Genomic DNA, 24,333 nt, shown 5'->3' with positions numbered 1-24,333 from the left:
ATGCAATAAGGAAAGCGATTTCTGATTTGGGAATACTGAGTTCGCTGGGGAGGAGGGAGAATTTCAAATTGATACATCACATATTGACAACCAATACATAGCGGAGTCCCATCTCAGTATAAAAACTGTAGAGAAGGAGATCACATTGCATGGATTGGATGTAAATCTCTAGACATTGATACCAGTTGATACTGAGGGTTACACATATGAAGACCATACAAGTTCAAGATAGTTATTAAGCTTTAGTATTTTCCATTGGTTTTTGGAGAGATGTAGGATATGTGAGCCATTAGTTTTGTCGTTTTGTTAAAGTTTGCATTTTGATTGGGAGACCAAATTATTCTTAGAGGAAACTTACTTAGTGAGAATTTTTGTGAAAAACACATCAATAATTGATCGGATTCATGTGTCGTAGAACTGTGGGGTAGGAACTATTTCAGTAAATGTCCAATTGGTTAACGAAGTAGAACCTCCACTGACATGCTTTGATCTCGGTGTATTAGCACTTGAATTTGATACCCTGGGGTTTATTTTTAAAAACAAATGCAATCAATAATTTATGAGTAGAGTGATTGCCCCATGGTTAATAAAGATAGACTGCTTTGTGAGGCCGTGGTCTACTGGGAAACTTCTATTTCTCACAGAGTCAACAGATTGTCAATATTCAAAACATCGGAACACTAACATTCAGAGGTCTAAGTAACGTTCTGGGGTCATACTAAGTTACACTCCGAGGTCGGACTAAGTTACGTTCCGAGGTCGGATTAAGTTACGTTCCGAGGTCGGATTAAGTGTGCATTAATGAGTGTGCTGGAATGGACACAGGAGAAACTGGATGATTTGGAGAGTTTTGCTCAGACTTTGTTTCAGGACATGGGGAATATATTAGATCTCGGTCTCCTAAAGGAAGACTCTATAAATAAGCAGGTATATATCATCTCATTGATCTTTTACCTCTAGTACAGGAGTTCATCAACAAAGGTTGATTAATTTTTCAGCAGGCTAAAAAAAGTAATTAGAATATTTTCTTTCTGATCCATTAGTATTTATGTTAAAGGATATAGCCTGTTGGTCATTTTAAGTACTTGAATTCTGTCAGTAATACTACTGATGATTGTAGTTGTTCACAGATTCCAGTTTTAGGATGTTTTAGAGTAAAATTATTTTTTGTATCGATATTTACACATTGTTTAAATCAACACAATGACACACAGGGTGATATCTTGGCATTGTCAACCCAAGCCAGCTTATCATTGGTCACTGATGTCTGGGAATTATGGTTTTCTTGGATATGTATAATCATTTTACCATAGTCTGACTGTTGTTTCAATGATTCTTATGCCACTTAAAACTAAAACTGGTGTAGGGTATCCTTTTATACACAGCTGCCTTTGATCCGGCCTTCTCCAAAGTTAAACAGACTCTGTCATTCTTCATATTTTGAACATATTTTAATGTCTGAATGGTAGCCTTTTTTAGATTAAAATATGTGCATTTCTCTTGCAAATTTTAAAACAAGTTCACAAGCTGAATTTTTTTGATCCAATTTTTTTTTCACATTATGTCTTTGGCTTCATTGTGAAATTGTTGACATAGGTCTTACATGTAAATTGCAGCTATTTATTAGTATACAATTAATTACCCCTTTTGAGGTCAACATGGTGAAATAAGGACCCTCGACCTGGCCGACGAGGTGACCTGACCTGACCGAGGCCGCTTAGAGGCCAAGGTCAGGGCAGGTCATCGAGTGGGCCAGGTCGAGGGTCCTTATTTCACAGTTCACCATGTTGACCTCAAAAGGGGTAATCAATTGTTTTATTACACCGATATACATTGAAAAGTATGAATCTCTAACCATCAATTCTTTCTTTGATCGGGATTCGCTACAATCCGTATAGTGAAGTTGTTTACATTGATATCTGCAAGTCGTGTAAGTTAAATTTTTGCACCATGATTTACTGATTAAAATAATATTTGGTTGATAGCAACATACATGTTATAACTAATGATTAATTTTCCTCTACCCAGTCAAAATCTAACACAGAATTCAACTCTTTACAGAGCCGCTTATACATTCCAGAACTGAATTGAAATGATATTTTCAAATGAGTAAACCGTTTAAGTTAACAATAAAATTTTGCCGTATTCTGTATAGTAATGCAAAATTATTATTCTATGCATTAACTTCACTTAAAAAAGAATTTTTGAATAAGAGGTCATTATTTAGGGGTCATTAATTATAATGACCGGGACATTATATCCCACGTGCAATGATTCCTAGGTCATTATTGCTGTAAACAGTACCATTTGGAGTCATTGTTGTGTTTTAAAGTTTTCTTACCAGCCAATCAAATTCGAGTATTATCAATAGAGGTATAATAAATAGAATATCCTGAAGATCTAATTGACATATTCCTAAGATTTATTGTTGTTTGTTTGTCTGCAGGTGGACAACGTGAAGATGGTGGAGAGGTTTCGTACCCGAAATCCCGCGGTGGGGACCCTCTACCTGACCACCACTCACCTGATCTTTGTGGACAGTGCTGGGAAGAGGGAGACCTGGGTAAGTAAAGGGCTTCAGGGGTAGAGGGGGGATAGACAGTGCTCCAAGTCCCACTTACAGTACAGGCCTCAAGTTTTCCGCAAAAAACATGGGGCCCCGTGGACCGCAAGTCCACGCTAAAGCGTGGACCTCGAACCTTGTCGGCTTCTTTGAAGTCAGTGTTTCTGTGCACCGTGTAACACGGTGTGTCACAATTCTGATGATAAATATTTTAATCATTTTCATTGCCCTTTTTTAATAAAATTAAATCAACTTTCTTTTCAAATATTTGTTGTAATTTTCCATAAATTAATATTGGTAATTTATCGCATACAGATGTTTAAAGTGATAAGATGCCTTAAAATTTTATAACAACGTACTCGTGTCCAGCAAAAAGAAATGTACAATTACGTTTTAAGTTAAATCCTAATTATATTAGTCAAAAAAAAGTTCAATATACTATTATTATATTACACTAAGAGGAAAAACACTTTCCTAAATGAATTACTTTATTGTCTCTACTTTCGAATTTGATTTTGATTTTAATCGTGTTCAATTAAATTGTTGATCAATACAAGATCTTTTTTCCTACGTATGGATTTATACGTAGTACATATCAGATGCATGATTATACTAAGTAAATAAATTATTTTATTGTATGATTGAATAATTTCCATCTCTCTGATTGGCTGAGATCCAACTATGTTAGAAAAATATTACGTTGTATTGACCTGCACGTGACGTTCCAGGTCAATACAAGGATTTATTTCCTCTACATTGATCTAAAAATAGATTGGGAAATTCCAAATTGATACAAATTGTTTTAGAAAGCTATTTAAACGACTATGATTTTTATTTTCATGTGAACAAAACATAAGCGAATATATATATCTTAGGTGAGGGTGGTAAGAGGGGATGCAGGGACTGCCCCTCCAACACTTTTACTGAACAACAATTTGTTTTTTACTTTTTGGCTGTCAGTTTTCCCTGATAATACTTCTTCCTTTCAAAATCTATCCTATAAAAAAGACAGACATTATATATTTCTTTCATGGCATCTAAAATTGATTTTAAAAAAACATTTCAAATTGATACGACAGGTAAGGTTTATTCACATTTTAATTCCGATTCTCTCTTGTATTTGGCTAGGACTTAATAAAATGCAAACAAGTAATGAGCTGTATTATTTTATCAGTGAATCATATAATAAAACAATTATTGCTGTTTTTTCTGTCAATACAATGATTTAGCCATCTTCGAAGTACAATATTCACCTCGCCCTTCGGGCTCAGTGAATATTGTACTCCTCAGATGGCTAAATCATTGTATTGACCTCAAAAACCAGCAATAATTGTATATGGTAAGAATTTAAAATTATAATATATATAGGTATTGTGTCTAGAATAATTTAGAAAAAAAATACGTATCAGACTCGCACATTATTTCTACTCTTTGATATCGTGTGAAAAATGAAAAGAAAAAATAAACGGTTTGAGAAAACATAAAGATATTTAGCTATTTTTAAAAATGGTCTCCCCCCTCCCGCCTTCTAGACAGCAATACGAATCAGATGGTTAAAACTTTATCAGAAGTCTGCAAATTTATGTTATGTTTTTTAAAATCTTATTCTATGGGCATGATGGGATACATGCTTATTTGTGTCTGAAAAAGGATAAATAAATAAACAAAGTACATGACTTTGTAAGTTTATAATCGTTGTTGTAGTGAAACCTGGAAGATGAATTTCGCGTGATATCAGTTGAGTGTCTTATACACTTGTTATACACTTGCTGTGGTCAGAGCTAAAGAATTTGAAAGGTGTGATAAACATACGGCGCCCCTGGCCCAATATATTTTTTAAACAGGTGTGAACTCGGAACTGACCATAAGATTGTTTCAAATCACAAGAGAAATTCTTTCCGCGTAAACAGACTTTCAAGGTCACCGAGCGTCATGGGAATTTGATTGGCATGTGATGCTCGAGGATTTTGTGCGTACAGCAAATACAGAGAACGAATTGATTGCATTAAATTGGTTGAATATGAACAAAAGTTGTGGCAATTAAATAGAATTATAGAATGATTAGTTGTGACCTCCGTAACTTAAATAAATCGAAGAATCAAAAAAAAAAAAAAAAAAGTACAGACTATGTTAGAGGGGGGTTGTTTGAGTCTCTCTTTCTCTCTCTCTCTCTCTCTGGTATTACTTTTTATACACATTATAAGAAAAGAAAAACTTATTAGAATAAAGAAAATCTTTTTAAAATAATTACTTACACTGAAAGGATTTTAAAAACATAGTAAACACTACTCTATGAAAATAATGTTATGTTTGCTGTTACGAGAAATACGCTTTGAAATTATTGCATTAATTTCGTGTTTCTGCTGCCGATTTTCACATCCACATTCAGAATAATTCAAGATGAACAAAATAAATGTATTTCAATAAAGAATATACATAATAATGCTTGGATCATACACTAGTACTACATACATGTTAAAACAACATTATAAATACAGCTCGGATTTTATACTATACAGTGTATGTGACATTAATGCAGCTCAACGGCATTTCGTCTTCCTTTGTTACATGAACACATGAGATTAAAAAATTATTCCTTTAAAATAAAATTCATGATTTTGATTTTGTAACGTGAATGAATAATTTTACTAAAATATAAATTTCTAAACACACAGTTAATTCAAATGAAAATCATTCAATTTCTTTTTTTTACCAATATCTAATCTCAATATCATGCGTGCCATTCAGAGTCCAATATCTGGTAGAATAAAAACAATTATTATATATACATAAACCAAAGTTATAAATTGTCATCAAAATTTATTATAAAATTTTTATCAGAAACAAACGATTTTGTCTGTAATACTATTTACACGGTGCAGCTTGGAGGAGAATTTTCTGGACACGCAGTGCAACACGGAGCGAAGGTGCGACACGGAGGACATTAGCTGAGATTTTTCTAGACACGGTGCGACCCAGTGTGCTTACCTGTATATTTCAAATCCACACACACCGTGCTACACCGTGTACACGGTGTAACACAGAGCATTTCACATGGTGTTTTTTCCACCGAGCGATGCGGAAAACTCGTGGCCTGTACTGTACTTTAAGGTCGCTAAATGGCGACCTTAAACTTTTTTTGGTTGCCATTTCAGAATTTCTGGTCGCCATTAACAAATATTTCACTCGCCATGATGAAAACATGTGAATAACACAATTAAAACAATGAACTAACATCCACATGTGTTATGTTTTTATTAAATCAAAGATTATTGATTGCTGTGACTAGAAGTCTTTTGCTAGTTGAAGGATATATTTTTATTAAATACAACCACCCTTTGTATGGTACACAGAAGAACACACGTAATCTGATCCTAGAATTGAAGTTTAATCAAAAGAAAATAAAAAAAGACAGTTGTTGAGACAGGACTTTGCCAATTGTTTATCATGTTTACCTGTTTACTTACTACTAAGTATCTTACCGATAACACAGTCGTTATCAATGCCGCCAAAACACTTAATTAATTGTGATATGCAAGCCATTGACCAAATACTTTAATAACCAGGTCAGAGAAACTCTAGAAAGTTTACGACGTTTGGATGCCATTCTCTCAGAGACGTTATGTATATACGTTTCTGCTTCTATCAAACTTTACTATTACAGCATGCTGTCATAACATTATATGATCCAATTCCATACGACGCTTTGTAAAGTGTGTTAAAGTGTAAATCTTCAAACATTGTCTTGATAGAGAATCTTGAAAACGTAAATCTCGATCCCGATCATAAAAAGATGGACGTTGCGAAAAGGCGACTTAGTTTTAATTTCTAGTCGCAAAACTAATTTTTTGGTCGCAGATGCGACTGTTTTAGTCGCAACTTGGAGCACTGATAGAGGGGAGGGGGTATAGATCTCAGGTAATTATACCACTCACCTGATCTTTGTGGACAGAGTCGGGAAGAGGGAGACCTGGGTAAGTACAGGGGAGGGGATAGAGGGAAGGGGCATAGAGAGGAGGGGGTAAAGGTCTCAGGTAATCAAACCACTGCTCACCTGATCTTTGTTAGACAGTGCTGGGAAGAGGGAGACATGGGTAAGTACAAGGTCACAGGGATGGGGGGGGGGGGGGGAGAGGGGGTAAGGACACATCTAATCTTCATGATCTTTGTGGATGGGACAGTGTGGAGAAGAGGGAGACCTTGGTAAGTGAAAAGGTCACAGGGATAGAGGGGGGCCTGGGTGGAGGAGACGTAAGGTTCTCTGGGTGATTGCAGCACCACATTTATATAATCTTTATAATCTAAAAAATAGAAGTGCTAAACACAATGAAACCAGAGTTTTAGCTCCTATACAATCTGATACACCTGAAACCTTAACTTTATATTGCTTATATTTTTACACCTGAAATCTGTACTGTTTTTCCTGAAACATTAGCTTTATGCTCTTCACTTAATTACAAAAGCAATAAAACAACCAGCATAACACATAACCAATAGGTGCAAAAACTAATTTTCAGCACTCAACAAATGATATAAACCAATAACTCATCAATTACAATGTTATGTAAGAGATAAATCATACAGTTATAGACTGGGTTAATTTCCTAAATGAGAGGCTATTATTTTGCATCTCTTATTAAAAATTTACAGAAATAATTTAGTGACGTGACAGTAAAGAATATGCTGAACATAGTCTTGGTTAATTTATCAATCAACACACCTGCTGGTCTTTTACAGTAAATACTCGAAAATGGTTATGGTTTCAATCAACACACCTGCTGGTCTTTTACAGTAAATACTCCAAAATGATTATGGTTTCTTTTTCTGTTTTCAGAGCTTTACAGTTTCATTTATATACAGCCCTGACTGACCTTTTTAAAGTACTAGAGTTCAGAGAGTTTTTCTGGTTTAATTTGATAGAATTTTCATTGTGCATTAATTTTTCTTCTGGATGATTTGTGAAAATATATTTTTAAAAAGTACTGGATTGATCTGAGAGGAATTTGCCAACTTCAAAGGATAGAAGTTCAATACAATCAATATGATCCATGACTGGGGTTTTATTTATTGGAATCTTAGGCCATAATCTGTAAACAGAAATTGGCGTTTACACAGTTGACTTTCTCTTCATGTTTTAAAAACATGGCTGGTGTATCCGATGCTGGGTTTCAATGATTCATTCAATTAGTGCCTATCTTTATGTTCAAAGAGAAGCGTAGAGAAAATTGATTATACTGTTAAAGTTTGGCATCTGGAAATGAGCAGACTTCTTATGCAATTGGAATGTATAATTTGGATTGAGATTTTGAGATGTGCAAGATTTCATTACAAATTAAAGAAACACGATTAAATAAAAAGGAATTAATTTTGTTTTCCAGGGGTTACTGTATACAGGGTTATTTTTGCCCCGTCTTATTTTCGCCCTTTCACTCTTGCAAACAATTTTGCCCCATTTTAAATTCGCCCAGTCATAGTTTTGTTTAAGAAATTATATTGTATTCTTTGAATTCACCCTGTTTTAAATTCGCCCAAATGAGGGTAGGCAGGGGCGGAAATAAAACTGGGGCGAAAATTTCCCTGTATACAGTATTTTTGTAAATTTTGTATAGCAGCAAATATTACCTCTCAACAGGGGATGCTTTTTCTCCCATGGCACCTGATCCGACCTTTGATGTTTTTAGAGGTCGTTGTTTGCTCTACTCACGATTTGTATTGTTTCAGTGGAGGTATAAACTTGATTACCCTGTACTTTTTACTGTCTCCTTTTTTTCATTTAAGAGACTCTATAACAAAAAAAAATGCTAGATTGTCATATTTCTGAATCAGCTGATGACTATAATAAAACTATCACACAGTCTGTACATAGGATACACAATTCTGATTTTGACTACTTGTGATTGTTGGTGATCTCCTGTGTTTTAACCTTACAGCCTACAAAGAAACAGAGATCTTAAATCAATAGAACTGCGGGCTAGTGAAATCAATACAGATATTTGGTAACATTCTACAAGAGTAATGATGATCAGGCTAAAGCCAATGGATTGGACCCCTTCCAAATGAGTCACCTTTGCCAGGGTGTATTTTCCTAAGTAGGCTATATGCTCTGACTGATTGCTGCTTTAGATGTTTAGACTGGCCTAAGTAGAAAAGGACAAAATTATATTTCTGAAACTTATATCAGTTGCTGACATATAATTATGATCAATGGTTGATTTATATCAGTGGCAGACTAATTATATCAAGGGTTGACTTGTATCATTGACTGACTTATTCTATCAATGGTTGACTTGTATCAGTGGCAGACTTATTAATATTATATCAGTGACTGACTAATGTATCATTGACTGACTTATTATATCAGTGACTGACTTGTATCATTGACTGACTTATTATATCAGTGACTGACTTGTATCATTGACTGACTTATTATATCAATGGTTGACTTGTATCATTGACAAACTTATTATATCAATGGTTGACTTGTATCATTGACTGACTTATAATATTAATGTTTGACTTGTATCATTGACAAACTTATCATATCAATGGTTGACTTGTATCATTGACTGACTTATTATATCAATGGTTGACTTGTATCATTGACTGACTTATTATATAAATGGTTGACTTGTATCATTGACAGACTTAATATATCAATGGTTGACTTGTATCATTGACTGACTTATTATATCAATGGTTGACTTGTATCATTGACTGACTTATTATATAAATGGTTGACTTGTATCATTGACAGACTTAATATATCAATGGTTGACTTGTATCATTGACTGACTTATTATATCAATGGTTGACTTGTATCATTGACTGACTTATTATATCAATGGTTGACATGTATCAGTGGCAGACTTATCATATAAATCCAGGTTGACTTGTAACATTGACTGACTTGTTTCAGTGAGTTACTTATACTGTCACAGTGGTAGGCCTTTATTAGTGGCAGCTGTTTAAAGGGACGTGGACACAGATTTGGTCAAATTTTATTTATCCATTTTTATTATTCAAAATACTTGACTTCAGTATTTTTTAATGGCCAGCCAAAATTTCAGTGTGAGGTGTCAAGTCATATTTAGCAACATACAGAGCTCACAAATATTTGTTATGTAAACAAAGTTGGTGCCATTGTTTTTGTGTACATTGATACACCAATGAAAGTTCTTTTTCAAGCAGATGATTAACTATCTGCAAGTTTATTTTAAACACATATTGTAACCAAATTACAATTGGCATTTTCTACTCAGTACTCATAATGTATAAACAATAACATGGCCTGTGGCCCCAAGACAAAAAACTGAAAACAGGCTAACAAGTCAAAAACACTTCCATTTGTTCACTGTTCACTGACTCACAAATTTCTATGGTAACTGAGGTAGCAAGTATGGAACTCATCTGAGACTAAGTACCAGAAGTTCAAACAAATAAACTGTGGGTACCCCATTTATTGATTTCTCTGTAGACCCTCTGTAATCATGATATTAGTTTTCGTATTAATAAAAAGCCATCTTTAGTTCTTGGCACTTTATGATGCTTTTCTCATTAGAAAATAAAGCTATATCAGTGTTTCTTTGGCCACAGAAGCAATCTTTCCTGTATCAGATTTTCATGTTGTGTTTGCTTGATTAATTTTACTCTTCCATCAGGCAAACATATTTCATGTCTTATTGCCGGCAGAGGCAGGGATGGGGCTGTAGATCTGCTATTACCATAGGAATCACCAGGGGATGTCACGGCTTATCTGGAATATGCTGGATTTAATCTTGTCTTTTAGAATATTTCTCCTAAAAGTTGCTTTTTGTTGTTTCCCAAATTGATTCTTTCATAATACCAAGGTTTCTATTGATTATGTTTTACTGTACTATAACCCTGAAGAAAGTGCATTCAGCAATTTTGATATTGGACATTGAGTGGCAGAAAAGAGAATTGTACATTTTAAAGTAACTATATGCCAGATGGAAACAGATTAACAGTCAAAGAAAAAAATGTAGGGAAAGAAGTCCAAAGTCTACTTCTCAACTGCAAAAATCATGAAATAAAGAAAGATATACAAGTAATATAAACAAAATCTCATCTAGAACCTATGTATCTAATATAAATAAGAATAAAAGTTTTTAAAGTCCAATATCCTCTACATGTGTACATACTACAACAAGGCTAGCACAATGATCAAATTTTAAAATGCAAGCATTGATTCAAATTTTGTTTCAGAGATGAACAGAAACAACTGCTGTAGAACTTCATTTTTGTCAGTAATAAGGTCAAGTCAAGGTCACAGAGATACAAGTTTGTTGTCATGACCCTTTGAGTCAAGGTCATATAATTCAAGTTTGTTTTTTATATTGACCTCTGAAGTCAATGTAACAGTGATTTATAGTTTGGGAATCTGTATAAGGTGTTGCTAAATTATTATGGCAAAATGACCATGACAAAAAAAACTGTTCATCTCTTACAATTTCCTCTGGATAAAACTTAAAAGAGCAATTATTAAACTCTCCTTATGAACAAGGCATTGGTTTTTACAAGCTTTAAGTTTAAGGCCCCCAACAAAAAGGACTCAGTTAAGCAAGCCAGAGAAGAACCATCACAGTTCCACAGGTAACCAGCGAAGTAAAATAAAATAATCACTGGGTCTGATTTAGTAGATAAAATCACAAATTAAGAACTGGATATTGATGAAGCTGATAGGAAGCTCATAGTGTTTAACTGAGGTCAAACAAAATAATATCAATATCCGCTATAATTATCGTGATTATGACGGCTATATATAATAGCAATGTTTTGTCTTGTGATTTCGTCATTTATGATGGAATTTCCGGAGGAAAATTAAGACTGCAATGATGTCTGAAGTTTTAAAAGCCTGTAATATTACACAGTATTTGTCATGCAATGTGTAATTGTTTCTAAATGCTTTACCAAATGATAAAATCAATTTCTTATCTGCAGCATACAGACCCTTGATTGTCTGTAGAATATCTCTCCAGCGATTTCCAACCTCCGTTATTTTTATTCTGGATACAAATTTTCTATAAAGTTTCAGGCAGTAACCAGCTCTTGGTATTGACTTTTAAGAAATAGCCCCAGTTTGGTCGTTCTCAATAGGTGTTCAAGCTCGGTATTATTTTTTATCCAGGACTATTCCTCGGAGAATTTCTCTCTTTATCAGCATTTTGCGAGTGATTGTTGGGCCAAATAATGGACTTTTATGGGTCTGTGATGATTAGATAGCGTTAGAGAAGAACCTTCAGGCCCTGTGTTTTACTGTTTGTTCAGCATCGTGTAGCAATTTGTTACTGTCATATTGATAATTCATTCTCCTCAATCATGAGGAGGAAAAAAACATTTCTATTTTCAAACCAGAACTCAAGAACCAATATTTGTCCAGTGATCCACTAGTATAAGCCTGGGGAACAAATACTTTTATGCTTGTACTTTACTGATATAATTTAGCTGCTATAATTTTTGTGTTTCATCATCTTCAGTATTTGCACTAAGAAAAAGCATTGTGCCAAATTGAAATCCATTTCATTCTAAACATTTTGTTTTCTGTTATTTCTGTTTATTGCTTTTAGTTTTAGCCCTTAAGTATGTTAAAGCTGTGCATCTTTTAACAGTTTGCAATCATGACAAAGTGCAATTTTGAAACCCTGAATTTATGCTATCCACTGTAGATTCATTAATTTTTTCCATACAGATTACTGTTGGCAAACTGGAGATACATTCTTGTAACATAATGATAGCATATGTGTTAGGGTATTTAGAAAAAGTGACCCTCAAAAGACCTTACAGACCAATGGTCCTAATAAATAAAAATCAGAGTTGACTCCCCTTTGTTGATGATTTTAATGGATATCTATTTATAGATCCTGCACACCCACATGTACAGTACTGGATTTCTATTTATAGATCCTACACACCCACATGTACGGTACTGGATTTCTATTTATAGATCCTGCACACCCACATGTACAATATAGAGAAGCAGCCCCTGAATGCCGGGGGATCCCCCCTACAGATCCGCTGTAAGGATTTCCGATGTATTACTTTTGTGATTCCTAGAGACAGAGACTGCCAGGACATTTTTACCTCCTTACAGGAACTCTCCAGACCAGGTCAGCTGCTGTTCTGATAAGGTCAACTGTAAAATTAGTGCTTACATAACATTTCAAGCTCTCTTATTAAAGATTTAAAGAATCTATCCAAAGTGCACATATTTCATTGACAAGATGATTGTAAAAAGATTTATTTCCAAAAATGGATGATGAACTTGTACAGGTATCATACTTCTAACATTTGATATTTTTTTATTTGTCTTTTCTTGTCAATTTTTTTTGCTGAATCCATTTTTTTTACTTTTTAGCTGACATAGAGAAGCTGTATGCGTTTGTTTATTCTGCGGCGGATGGAATGGAGAAGTCGTACGGCTGGGATCTGTACGATGCTCAGTCTGAGTATCTGAGGATGGGGGTCCCTAACCAGAACTGGTCCCTCTCCAACCTCAACAAAAATTACGAGGTACTGCACACTGGTCACTCTCAAACCTTAACAAAAATTAGGTACTGTTCAATGGTCACTCTAACCTTAACAAAAATTACGAGGTACTGTATTTAGTCACTCTCTAACCTCAACAAAAATTATGTGGTACCGTATTTAGTCACTCTCTAACCTCAACAAAAATTACGAGGTACTGCACACTGGTCATTATAACCTAAACAAAAATTGCGAGGTACTGTACTCTGGCTATTTTTAGGGGTGAAACAATATGTCTCCTTCATCGTATCGTAAAATTTGGTCTCGGTTCGGTTATTTTCAAAACGATACATTTCGACAGAAGGAAACAAATTCAACTGTTGTTTTATGCTTCCTTTCACTTAATCTAGTCAAATAATTAATGTGCAATGGATAGAAGCAATCAATTTGATTAACTTGACTGTTAAAAATTATTTTACAAACTGTTAGTCCACAAAAAAATTACATTTTAAAAACTAATTATACGGAGGAGCATGTTTATACCTTATACCAAACCCGACTGAATAACGATCCCGACCAAAAACGAACTGAACCGAAAATAGAGATTTTGTACCGTGTATCGAACCGAGAAAAAATACTGCATTGAATTGATACAGCGGTGAACTGTTTCACTCCTAGCTATTATATAACCTTTACAGCAATTATGAGGTACTATACACTTGCTATTCCGTGATTTCAGTAAAAATGAACAAAGTACTACACACTCAGTCTGGCCATTTTTAACATGAAAATAATGAGGTACTACATGTATACATTGGTCCCTCTCTAATCAGAAGAGAAATTAATGAAGGCATGACTAGACAGTTGTACAATTATTACAGTAACTGTTAGAAATTTGTATGACAGAATCGTACAAGAATATTTATGGCCAAAGGAGAGGAAAAACTTTCTTCTGTGGTGAGCAATTCACCACTTCAGGAATGAAATGTTGACCTGTCTTGGCAATAATTGTCTTAATTCACAAATGATCCACTCTATGTGATGTACAATAATATGCACTTGTTATGATGATATAGTAAAATATCTGATTCCTAATCTGACTGACCTTTATAAAACGTTTGTTTGTTATATTTTTAGCTCACCTGAGCCGAAGGCTCAAGTGAGCTTTTCTGATCAAAATTCGTCTGTTGTCTGTCGTCATTGTAGTCGTTGTTGTCGTCGTCGTTGTCGTAAACTTTTCACATTTTCATCTCCTCCTCAAGAACCACTGGGCCAATTTCAACCAAACTTGGCACAAAGTATCCCTGGGTGAAGGGGATTCAAGTTTATTCAAAGGAAGGGCCACGCCCTTTTCCAAGGGGAGATAATCATGAATTAGAGAAAAATTATTGGCATTTTTAAAAAATCTTCTTCTCAAGAACCACTGGGCCAGGAAAGATGAAACTCATGTGGAATCATCCTCAGGTAGTGTAGATTCAAGTTTGTTCAAGTCATGACCCCCGGGGGTAGGGCGGGGCCAAAATGGCCGATCAAAGTTTTACATAGGAATTAATAGGAAAAATCTTTAAAAATCTTCTTCTCAAGAACCACTTGAACAGGAAAGATGAAACTCATGTGGAATCATCCTCAGGTAGTGTAGATTCAAGTTTGTTCAAGTCATGACCCCCGGGGGTAGGGCGGGGCCAAAATGGCCGATCGAAGTTTTACATAGAAATATATAGGAAAAATCTTTAAAAATCTTCTTCTCAAGAACCACTGGGCCAGGAAAGATGAAACTCATGTGAAATCATCCTCAGGTAATGTAGATTTAAATTTGTTCAAGTCATGACCCCCGGGGGTAGGGCTGGGCCAAAATGGCCAATCAAAGTTTTACATAGGAATATATAGGAAAAATCTTTAAAAATCTTCTTCTCAAGAACCACTGGGCCAGGAAAGATGAAACTCATGTGAAATCATCCTCAGGTAATGTAGATTTAAATTTGTTCAAGTCATGACCCCTGGGGGTAGGGCTGTCACGGGTACCCGAAATGACCCGGAACCGCGGAACAATTAATTCGGGACGGGTACGGTTCCGTTTTTCCGGAATTCGGTTCGGGTCCGATATGTATAACAGAGTAGATTTTACTATAAAAATGGCGTCAAAAAAGAGAGATTTGTTAGAACATTGTCATAAAATTTCGAAATGGCAGGAAAAAAAATAAATTTACCTGCCATGTTGGCCTGTAAGTTTGACATTGAACAGACAGAATGGCCGATTATCTTCTGTATGTAAAGGCCAGTCGTATATTTTTCCCCCTTTAGATCCGATTGTTTTTCTCTACTTTCTGCAACTGCCGATTCAATCAGCCAATGACATTTTGGTATAAATAGATCTTGACAAAATACTCTATAATTTTATTTCCAAACCCATCTGCAAGGAGCATAAAAGTAGTGATGAGTGTTTAAAACATCGAAGGAAACCATACCATGTTGTTTTTTTACCGCCATGATTGAATATGGGGTCGGACTAATAGCAGGAAACGGACAATGTTGCAAAGTTTTACAAAGGGAAAAAATTAGTCTAGGTAATCTTTAAACGTGATTATACATTGAATATCATTAGAGATACAAGTCTTATTTTTGGATTACTATTTTTAAAAATTATATTCCCAAGAAATAAATACATGTACAAGTAAGAAAAGGTGGGACTAATATAAGTTAAATACCCATTGAATGGAATTAAAAAAAAACAATCCCCATTCTGTTTCAATATATTAATTTTTTTTAAACGAAAACAAAATAATATTTCCACCTTATTAAAAGGAAAGTCAATATTCATATTTGAATATTTCATGTAATAAAATGACTATTTTGTAAAAGTCTGACAGAAATCTGAGTTAGTTTAACTTTTCTATTGGCCTATAATTTTAGGAAGTTTAGGACAGAATGGCCTATAACTTTTCTGGTAAATATGCCAGATGTCCTATAGTTACTGAAAAATTATTTCAATCTGAAACCCTGAAAGGTGATTTAAATAAATTGGTACAATTGTTGTCTAGTCAGGAGGCTACTTTAAACTAGTTATAATGTTGCAATTTCTAAGATTTAATGTGGAAATAATACAAATCATGAGCTTTTCTTCCATTACCTACCCGACCCGAGAAACCCGAAACCGAACTTTAAAAAATCAGAACCGACCCGACCCGAAAAATTTTGGAACCGTGACAGCCCTACCTGGGGGTAGGGCGTGGCCAAAATGGCAGACCAAAGTTTTACATAGAAATATATAGGGAAGCCTTTTTAAATCTTCTTTTCAAGTACTTCAAAGCCAGGATTAGTTATATTTGTATGGAATCATCCTCAGGTAATGTAGATTCTAGTTCGTTCAAATTATGATCCCCTTGGGGGTTAAACTTCAAGCCCCCCCCAACTTAAGTTAACTTTCAGTTCTGATCTGATATGTGTTTTTTCCTAGCTGATGTGCTCAGGTGAGCGCTGTGGCCCCTGGGCCTCTTGTTTTAAATTAAATTTGTTGACAGCTTTGTGATACATATCGTTGACACCTCTTTCTTATCTTTCACTATTATATGACTGACTTTGTTGATTTATTTGTGTGTTATATTTTTGTTGACAGTATCAGTACTTTCAGTACTTTGATTTCGTTGACAGCTTTGTGATACATATCCCAGACACCTCTTTGTTATCTTTGACTATTATGTGACTGACTTTGTTGATTTATTTGCGAATCAGTACTTTCAATACTTTGAATTTTTTGACAGCTTTGTGATACATATCCCAGACATTTCTTTGTTGATTTACTTGTTGACACTATTAGTACTTTCAGTACTTTGATTTTTTTGACAGCTTTGTGATACATATCTCAGACACCTCTTTGTTATCTTTGACTATTATGTGATTGACTTTGTTGATTTATTTGTGTATCAGTACTTTCAGTAATTTGATTTTTTTGACAGCTTTGTGATACCTATCCCAGACATCTCTTTGTTCCGGCTTCAGCGTCGACACCAATCATCCTCGGCAGTTCTAAATTCCGCAGCCGTGGACGACTTCCTGTTTTATCTTACTTTCACAGTAAAACTCAGGTAGGTAAACCCCAGGCTTATAAACAAATCACAGTAAAACCCAGATGTGTCATACCGTATAAGTGGAAATTTTAGCGAGACGCAAATTTAGCGATTTGTCCTGAAAATATGGTGTTTTATTTTTAGCGAGAAGTAATTTTAGCGATTTTAAAATCCTCACTTAAGAAGCTATTACAATTTAATTAAAGTTTATTTTTTAGCAATATTTTTAGCGATATTTTTAATTTTAGCGAATAATGCCAAAATTAAATCCTCGCTAAAAATTCTACTTATACGGTATTTCATTATATATAAAGCCCAACTTTATTGTCTTGAACTATGACAGACTGAGGTTAAACTTAGAGACAGGAGAACACTGACACTGTATTTATCTGCTGTTATTTCTAGGCAGCCATTTGTCGATGCAGTCAGCCTCTTTCTGGATTTCGAGCCCGCTGTATGGAAGATGAACAATTACTACACTGCATTCTAAAATCCAACCCCAACCCTAAATCAGAGTTCATGTACGTCGTGGATACCAGGCCAAAGGTGAGACTCTGATGTATTTATGAGACCATCCAACATTTCACACCTTTGTACTGATATTTTGCCTTGGTGGTCAATTGAATAACACTTGTTATTCAGAGGAGAATTTCAGGTTATCTAAGCAGACTAATTTAGTTTTTGTGTTACAGATAAATGCCATGGCAAACAAGGCGGCAGGGAAAGGTTACGAGAATGACAACCATTACACAGACATCAAGTTCCAGTTCTGTGGCATCGAGAACATCCACGTCATGAGGGCCAGTCTACAAAAACTACTGGACGGTAAGATAAATACTGTACAGTATATCAGTATGTATGTAGGTCAAACTGAAGGATGGTAAATCAGTTGATCTTATTTAAAAAAAGTACAGAATGAATATCAAAGAATATTTCAAACTACTGGAAAGTGCATCTGTTGAAAAAAAACTAGTGAATTGCATATATCAAATATATGAAAATTTGAAAGTAACTATGTAAAAATGAATGAGGTGATAAAACCTGTATGAAACAGAAATTACAGGTAGTCATGACAAATGAGGTAATCTTATAATAAAAAGAAACTTCATTTTAAATCATCATTGAAATATGTGTCAGTAATAAGCAGCAAAACAAAAGGACTAATTATTCAAAACCAATGAGAAGTAAGAAATCTTATATCCACTCTGTTGTATATATCTGTTTATCTGTGTTTCAGTGTGTGAGATGAAGAACCCTTCCATGTCAGCATTTCTCCAAGGACTGGAGACAAGCAGCTGGCTCAAACACATCAAGTCTGTTCTAGACACCTCAGTGTTCATAGCAGAGGTAAGTCTAGGCACCTCAGTGTTCATAGCAGAGGTATGTATTAGACACATCAGTGTTTATATCAGGGGTATGTGTAGACACCTCAGTGTTCATAGCAGAGGTAAGTCTAGGCAACTCAGTGTTCATAGCATGTTTCCCACTATCGTTCACGCATTATGCAATTATCCCATGTTTTCCACTATTGTTGATGCCCTGGCATACTTTACTAACTAGACAGTGATTCCTTAAATAATCTGAGATTAGTGAAAATTAGAATGAGAGGTATATGTTAGTTATTGTTGAATTAGGGGAGATAAAACCCAAGTTATATCAAACTTGTTGTTTATTTCAGACTGTGAAGATATTTGTTGTTTATTTGTAGTTTATTTCAGGCAGTGAAGATGTTTGTTGTTTATATGTTGTTTATTGGTTGTTTATTTGTTTATTTATTTTTTGTTTATTGGTTGTTTATTTCAGGCAGTGAAGAACGGGCAGAGTGTTCTGGTCCACTGTTCTGATGGCTGGGACAGAACAGCTCAGACCTGCTCCTTGTCAAGTCTGATGCTGGACCCTTACTACAGGACAGCCCAGGGATTCCAGGTAAGTCAAGGACTTGTCTTTTACTTTCCACCTGCCATAGGTCAGCCCACTGCTTTCAGATAGAGAGGTTCTCTGATTAATCCAGATAGCTACCCAGGGTTTTCAGGTATGAGTTCTCTGACAAGTCTAATGCTGAACCAGTATTTGATGCAAGACCAGGCCTATAGGTTTCAGATATACTAGTCTAATGCTAGACCATGATTTGTAATTGTACAGAATTTATGAAAGAGTGAAGTAAAAATGCAGTAAAAATGGAATGTTAATAAGCTTCAATATATTAGAAATGTATAATCCTCTGTAGGCGCTGATAGAGAAGGAGTGGTTGTCATTTGGCCATAAGTTCACAGATCGCTGCGGTTTCCTGGAGACGCCGGACAATAAGGAGACGTCGCCAGTGTTTACGCAGTTCGTGGAGGCCGTTTGGCAATTAATGCAGCAGTACCCCTGTGCATTCCAGTTCAACGAACGATTCCTTCTGACCATCCATGACCATGTATACTCATGTCAGTTTGGAACATTTATAGGGAACTGTGAAAAGGACAGACTGGATCTGAGGTAAGTTGTCAGAGTTAGATAGTTTCATTTTTGTACAGGGTTTTACATTGTCTGTTGTACATCTATTTTCTCTCTGTCATATATGAAAGTAAACTTTCAATGAAATTTCTAAAAGAGCATTTAACATATTGCTCAGAGCATATCAACTGTAAAAATATTTAAACATACATTTGTATTTCTAAATCATTATTAATTCACTTTTTATACCCCCCAAAAAAAAGCAGTTCAACCATGTCATATTTTTTGAAATTTGAGAGAGGGATAGGGAAAAATTTTCGTATTGTACTTTAATGTTAAAAGAATTTTACAGACCCTGAACCAAGACTTCAAATTTCAAATTTCCCTTATATGAAATCATCCTGATGAAATGAACAATGAATTTTTGTTATGCATATCCTTACACATTGGATCTGTGAAAACCAATGGTCATCTCACTCTAATTATATCAAATATTTTGATCAACTTACTGTAAATTTATCTTCAATGATTTTTGCTGTAGATTGAGTGAGAGAACCTATTCCTTGTGGGGCCATATGAAGAAGCACATGTCAGAATTCCTGAATCCTCTCTACAAGAAAGAGTATGAGGTGACCCATCCTACTTTATCACCAAACACCAGCTCTCAGAATGTCAAGTAAGTAAAACGGTGACACCCCCCTCCCTCCCCCTCATCCCCACACTCTCACTTTGCACCAGCTGTGACCCCCTATTACTTAACCCACCCAAGCTCTCAGAATGTAAAGTAAGTAAGTCGTTGACCTGTCACCCAGCAGATCCCAGAACCTCAAGAGTAAGTAAAACTGTGACCCAACCTACAATATCACCTAACTCCAGCTCCCAGGTTGTCAAGTATGTAAAACTGTGACCCAACCTACAATATCACCTAACCCAGCTCCCAGGTTGTCAAGTATGTAAAACTGTGACCCAACCTACCATATCACCCAACCCCAGCTCCCAGGTTGTCAAGTATGTAAAACTTTGACCCAACCTACAAGATCACCTAACTCCAGCTCCCAGATTGTCAAGTAAAAATGTGACCTACCCCACACTATCACCTAACCCAAGTAAAAACACTTTCACATCTCTGTGACCCAAACTTATTATTTCATGTTAGTTCTAGAGAGTTATTTTTCACTTGGAACACCGGTATGATGTGGGGCTTCATCCCAGAGAACAGATTGCAGACATTCTGAGTGCTGCCAAAGATCACTCAGATTCACTGGAAGACCACATCAGTCTACTAGAGAAGGTAAGATCACTCAGACTCACTAGACCCATCCCCCACCCTCACTAGAGGACCACATCAATGTCACCCAGCAGATCCCAGAACCTCAAGAGTAAGTAAAACTGTGACCCAACCTACAATATCACCCAACCCCAGCTCCTAGAGTTGTCAATCAGTCTACTAGAAACTGACCCACCTACAGATCACACTAACCCAGCTCCCAGGTTGTCACATCAGTATAAAACTGTGACCCAACCTACAGGATACATCAGTCTACTAGAGAAGGTCACCTAACCCAGCTCTAGAGGTTAAGATCACTCAGACTCATGTAAAACTGTGACCCAACCTACCATATCACCTAAGAAGGTCACTCAGACTCACTAGAGGAGTCTACTAGAGAAGGTAAGACACTTTGAGGACCACATCAGTCTACAAGAAGGTAAGATCACTCACCCAACCACATCAGCTACCACTCAGAGTTGTCTACTAGAGAAGGTAAGATCACTTCACTGAGGACCACATCCTACAGAGAAGGTCACACTCAACTCCAGCTCCCAGATTGTCCACATCAGTCTAAGAAAGGTAAGATCACTCAGACTCACACACATCAGTCTACTAGAGAAGGTAAGATCACTCAGACTCACTAGAGGACCACATCAGTCTACTAGAGAAGGTAAGATCACTCAGACTCACTAGAGGACCACACACTTTCACATCTCACTAGAGGATCACATCAGTCTACTATGTATAGATGACCACTTGCCTTAAGATCTTATTATTTCACATGTCTACTAGAGAAGGTTCACTAGACTCACTAGAGGACCACATCAGTCTACTAAGAAGGTAAGATCACTGACTCACTAGAGGACCACATGTCTACTATTTTTCACTAGATTTTGAGAAGGTAAGATCACTCAGACTCACTAGAGGACCACATCAGTCTACTAGAGAAGGTAAGATCACTCAGACTCACTAGAGGACCACATCAGTTACTAGAGAAGGTAAGATCACTCAGATTCACTAGAGTGCTGCCAAAGATCACTCAGATTCACTGGAAGACCACATCAGTCTACTAGAGAAGGTAAGATCACTCAGACTCACTAGAGGACCACATCAGTCTACTAGAGAAGGTAAGATCACTCAGACTCACTAGAGGACCACATCAGTCTACTAGAGAAGGTAAGATCACTCAGACTCACTAGAGGATCACATCAGTCTACTAGAGAAGGTAAGATCACTCAGATTCACTGGAAGACCACATCAGTCTACTAGAGAAGGTAAGATCACTCAGACTCACTAGAGGATCACATCAGTCTACTAGAAAAGGTAAGATCACTCAGACTCACTAGAGGACCACATCAGTCTACTAGAGAAGGTAAGATCACTCAGACTCACTAGAGGACCACATCAGTCTACTAGAGAAGGTAAGATCACTCAGACTCACTAGAGGACCACATCAGTCTACTAGAGAAGGTAAGATCACTCAGACCACATCACTAGAGGACCACACATCAGTCTACTAGAGAAGGTAAGATCACTCACTCAGACTCACTAAAGAACCACATCAGAATAATACAGAAGGTAAGATCACTCAGACTCAATAGAGGAACACATCAGTCTACTAGAGAAGGTAAGATCACTCAGATTCACTAGAGGATCACATCAGTCTACTAGAGAAGGTAAGATCACTCAGACTCACTAGAGGACCACATCAGTCTACTGGAGAAGGTAAGATCACTCTAGAGAAGGTAAGAGATTCACTAGAGGACCACATCAGTCTACTAGAGAAGGTAAGATCACTCAGACTCACTAGAGGACCACATCAGTCTACTAGAGAAGGTAAGATCACTCAGATTCACTAGAGGACCACATCAGTCTACTAGAGAAGGTAAGATCACTCAGACTCACTAGAGGACCACATCAGTCTACTAGAGAAGGTAAGATCACTCAGATTCACTAGAGGACCACATCAGTCTACTAGAGAAGGTAAGTAATCACTAAAGGACCACATCAGTCTACTGGAGAAGGTAAGATCACTTAGACTCACTAGAGGACCACATCAGTCTACTAGAGAAGGTAAGTAATCACTAGAGGACCACATCAGTCTACTGGAGAAGGTAAGATCACTTAGACTCACTAGAGGACCACATCAGTCTACTAGAGAAGGTAAGTAATCACTAGAGGACCACATCAGTCTACTAGAGAAGGTAAGATCACTTAGACTCACTAGAGGACCACATCAGTCTACTAGAGAAGGTAAGTAATCACTAAAGGACCACATCAGTCTACTGGAGAAGGTAAGATCACTCAGATTCACTAGAGGACCACATCAGTCTACTAGAGAAGGTAAGATCACTCAGATTCACTGGAAGACCACATCAGTCTACTAGAGAAGGTAAGATCACTCAGATTCACTGGAAGACCACATCAGTCTACTAGAGAAGGTCAAGACAGAGATAGAGGGAATGTAAGCAAAGACATGTGATGGGAGGGGGGGGGGGCTCAGTGGAGATCTCACAAACTCAGTGGAGGAATGTTATCATAGGAGAAGAATGTCATAAGAGTGTTTTCTTAAACTGGGAGTTGTTCACATTTTCATCAGATTTTAATTACAACACTGTAAATTATGATCTTTGGTGATAAAGAATCAAAAATGAAATTGACCGATGAATTTAAAATTTAGTCAAAGTTTCCTTTTGTCACTTTTCTCAGTCTTGTTAATACGTGTACATATCAAACCATTCATGTTTCCTTTAATCAAATTTCTAAAATGAGGAAATCGTCAAATTTTTAATTCCCCAAATTCTAAATGCATTTCTTCAGTTCAGCAAAGGTTCAGTTTAGAATTAGTGGAGCACCTTTTAAACGATTTCTACTGTATTTATTTGAAGTGAGGTTTTCTTTTTGTAGAGAGTGACACAGATCTGTCAGCTGTTGGGGAAATCCGAGGATGTGATACAGAAAAAACTGAATGGCGGATTATCTATGGAGTCTCTGGATAATCTCAAGGAATCCGTGGAGAATTGCCTGACAGAGAAATCCGAGAAAATTACAGTCAACGGAGAATGTGATACTAAACTGGAACAAAACATCAAATCAAAAGACATAAATGATCTCATCGACCTCAAGAGTGATAATGAATCGGGGTTCGATGAGTCCAGTTCACAGTTGTCTAGATCGGGTCATGGTGACCTAAATACCCAACGGACAGGTATAGAAACTGGTTCCCTTGACTCCAGTATGTGCTCAGTGGGGAGGGAGCAGCTAAGCTTGGACTTGCTTTTGTTTGAGATGAACAGTGTGGCCATTGATTGGAAATCATTTCGCAATATTCACAACTGTAGCTGTGCATCTCCATTTAATAGTTTTACTAAAAAGGCAAGGCTTATATCATATTTAGTTTTCCAATATTCGCAACTGTAGCTGTAACTGTGCATCTTTATTGAATAGTTTTACAAAAAAGGCAACGCATATTTTATACATGATTGTATTTTACCGAGACAAAGTACAATCAAAAT

General features: G+C 36.2%; 1 protein-coding gene across 1 annotated transcript; it reads left to right on the top strand.

Annotated features, from left to right (window-relative positions):
• Positions 1-763: 763 nt before the first annotated feature.
• On the top strand, positions 764-24,193 carry LOC134249603 (myotubularin-related protein 6-like; the record flags this gene model as incomplete). Its single annotated transcript, XM_062731941.1, has 13 exons — positions 764-927; positions 2,447-2,563; positions 12,525-12,687; positions 12,936-13,090; positions 16,999-17,127; positions 17,515-17,655; positions 17,802-17,934; positions 18,347-18,456; positions 18,913-19,035; positions 19,337-19,590; positions 20,090-20,224; positions 20,713-20,839; positions 23,726-24,193. Coding segments are annotated over exons 1-13 (2,181 nt in total), but the record flags the coding sequence as incomplete, so codon positions are not given.
• Positions 24,194-24,333: the final 140 nt, after the last annotated feature.

The sequence above is a fragment of the Saccostrea cucullata genome, unplaced genomic scaffold, assembly GCF_032062105.1.
Source record: "Saccostrea cucullata isolate Sc308-1 unplaced genomic scaffold, CSIRO_AGI_Scuc_v1 ctg9530, whole genome shotgun sequence".
Taxonomy (NCBI): domain Eukaryota; kingdom Metazoa; phylum Mollusca; class Bivalvia; order Ostreida; family Ostreidae; genus Saccostrea; species Saccostrea cuccullata.
This window is presented reverse-complemented; position numbering and strand designations above follow the sequence as displayed.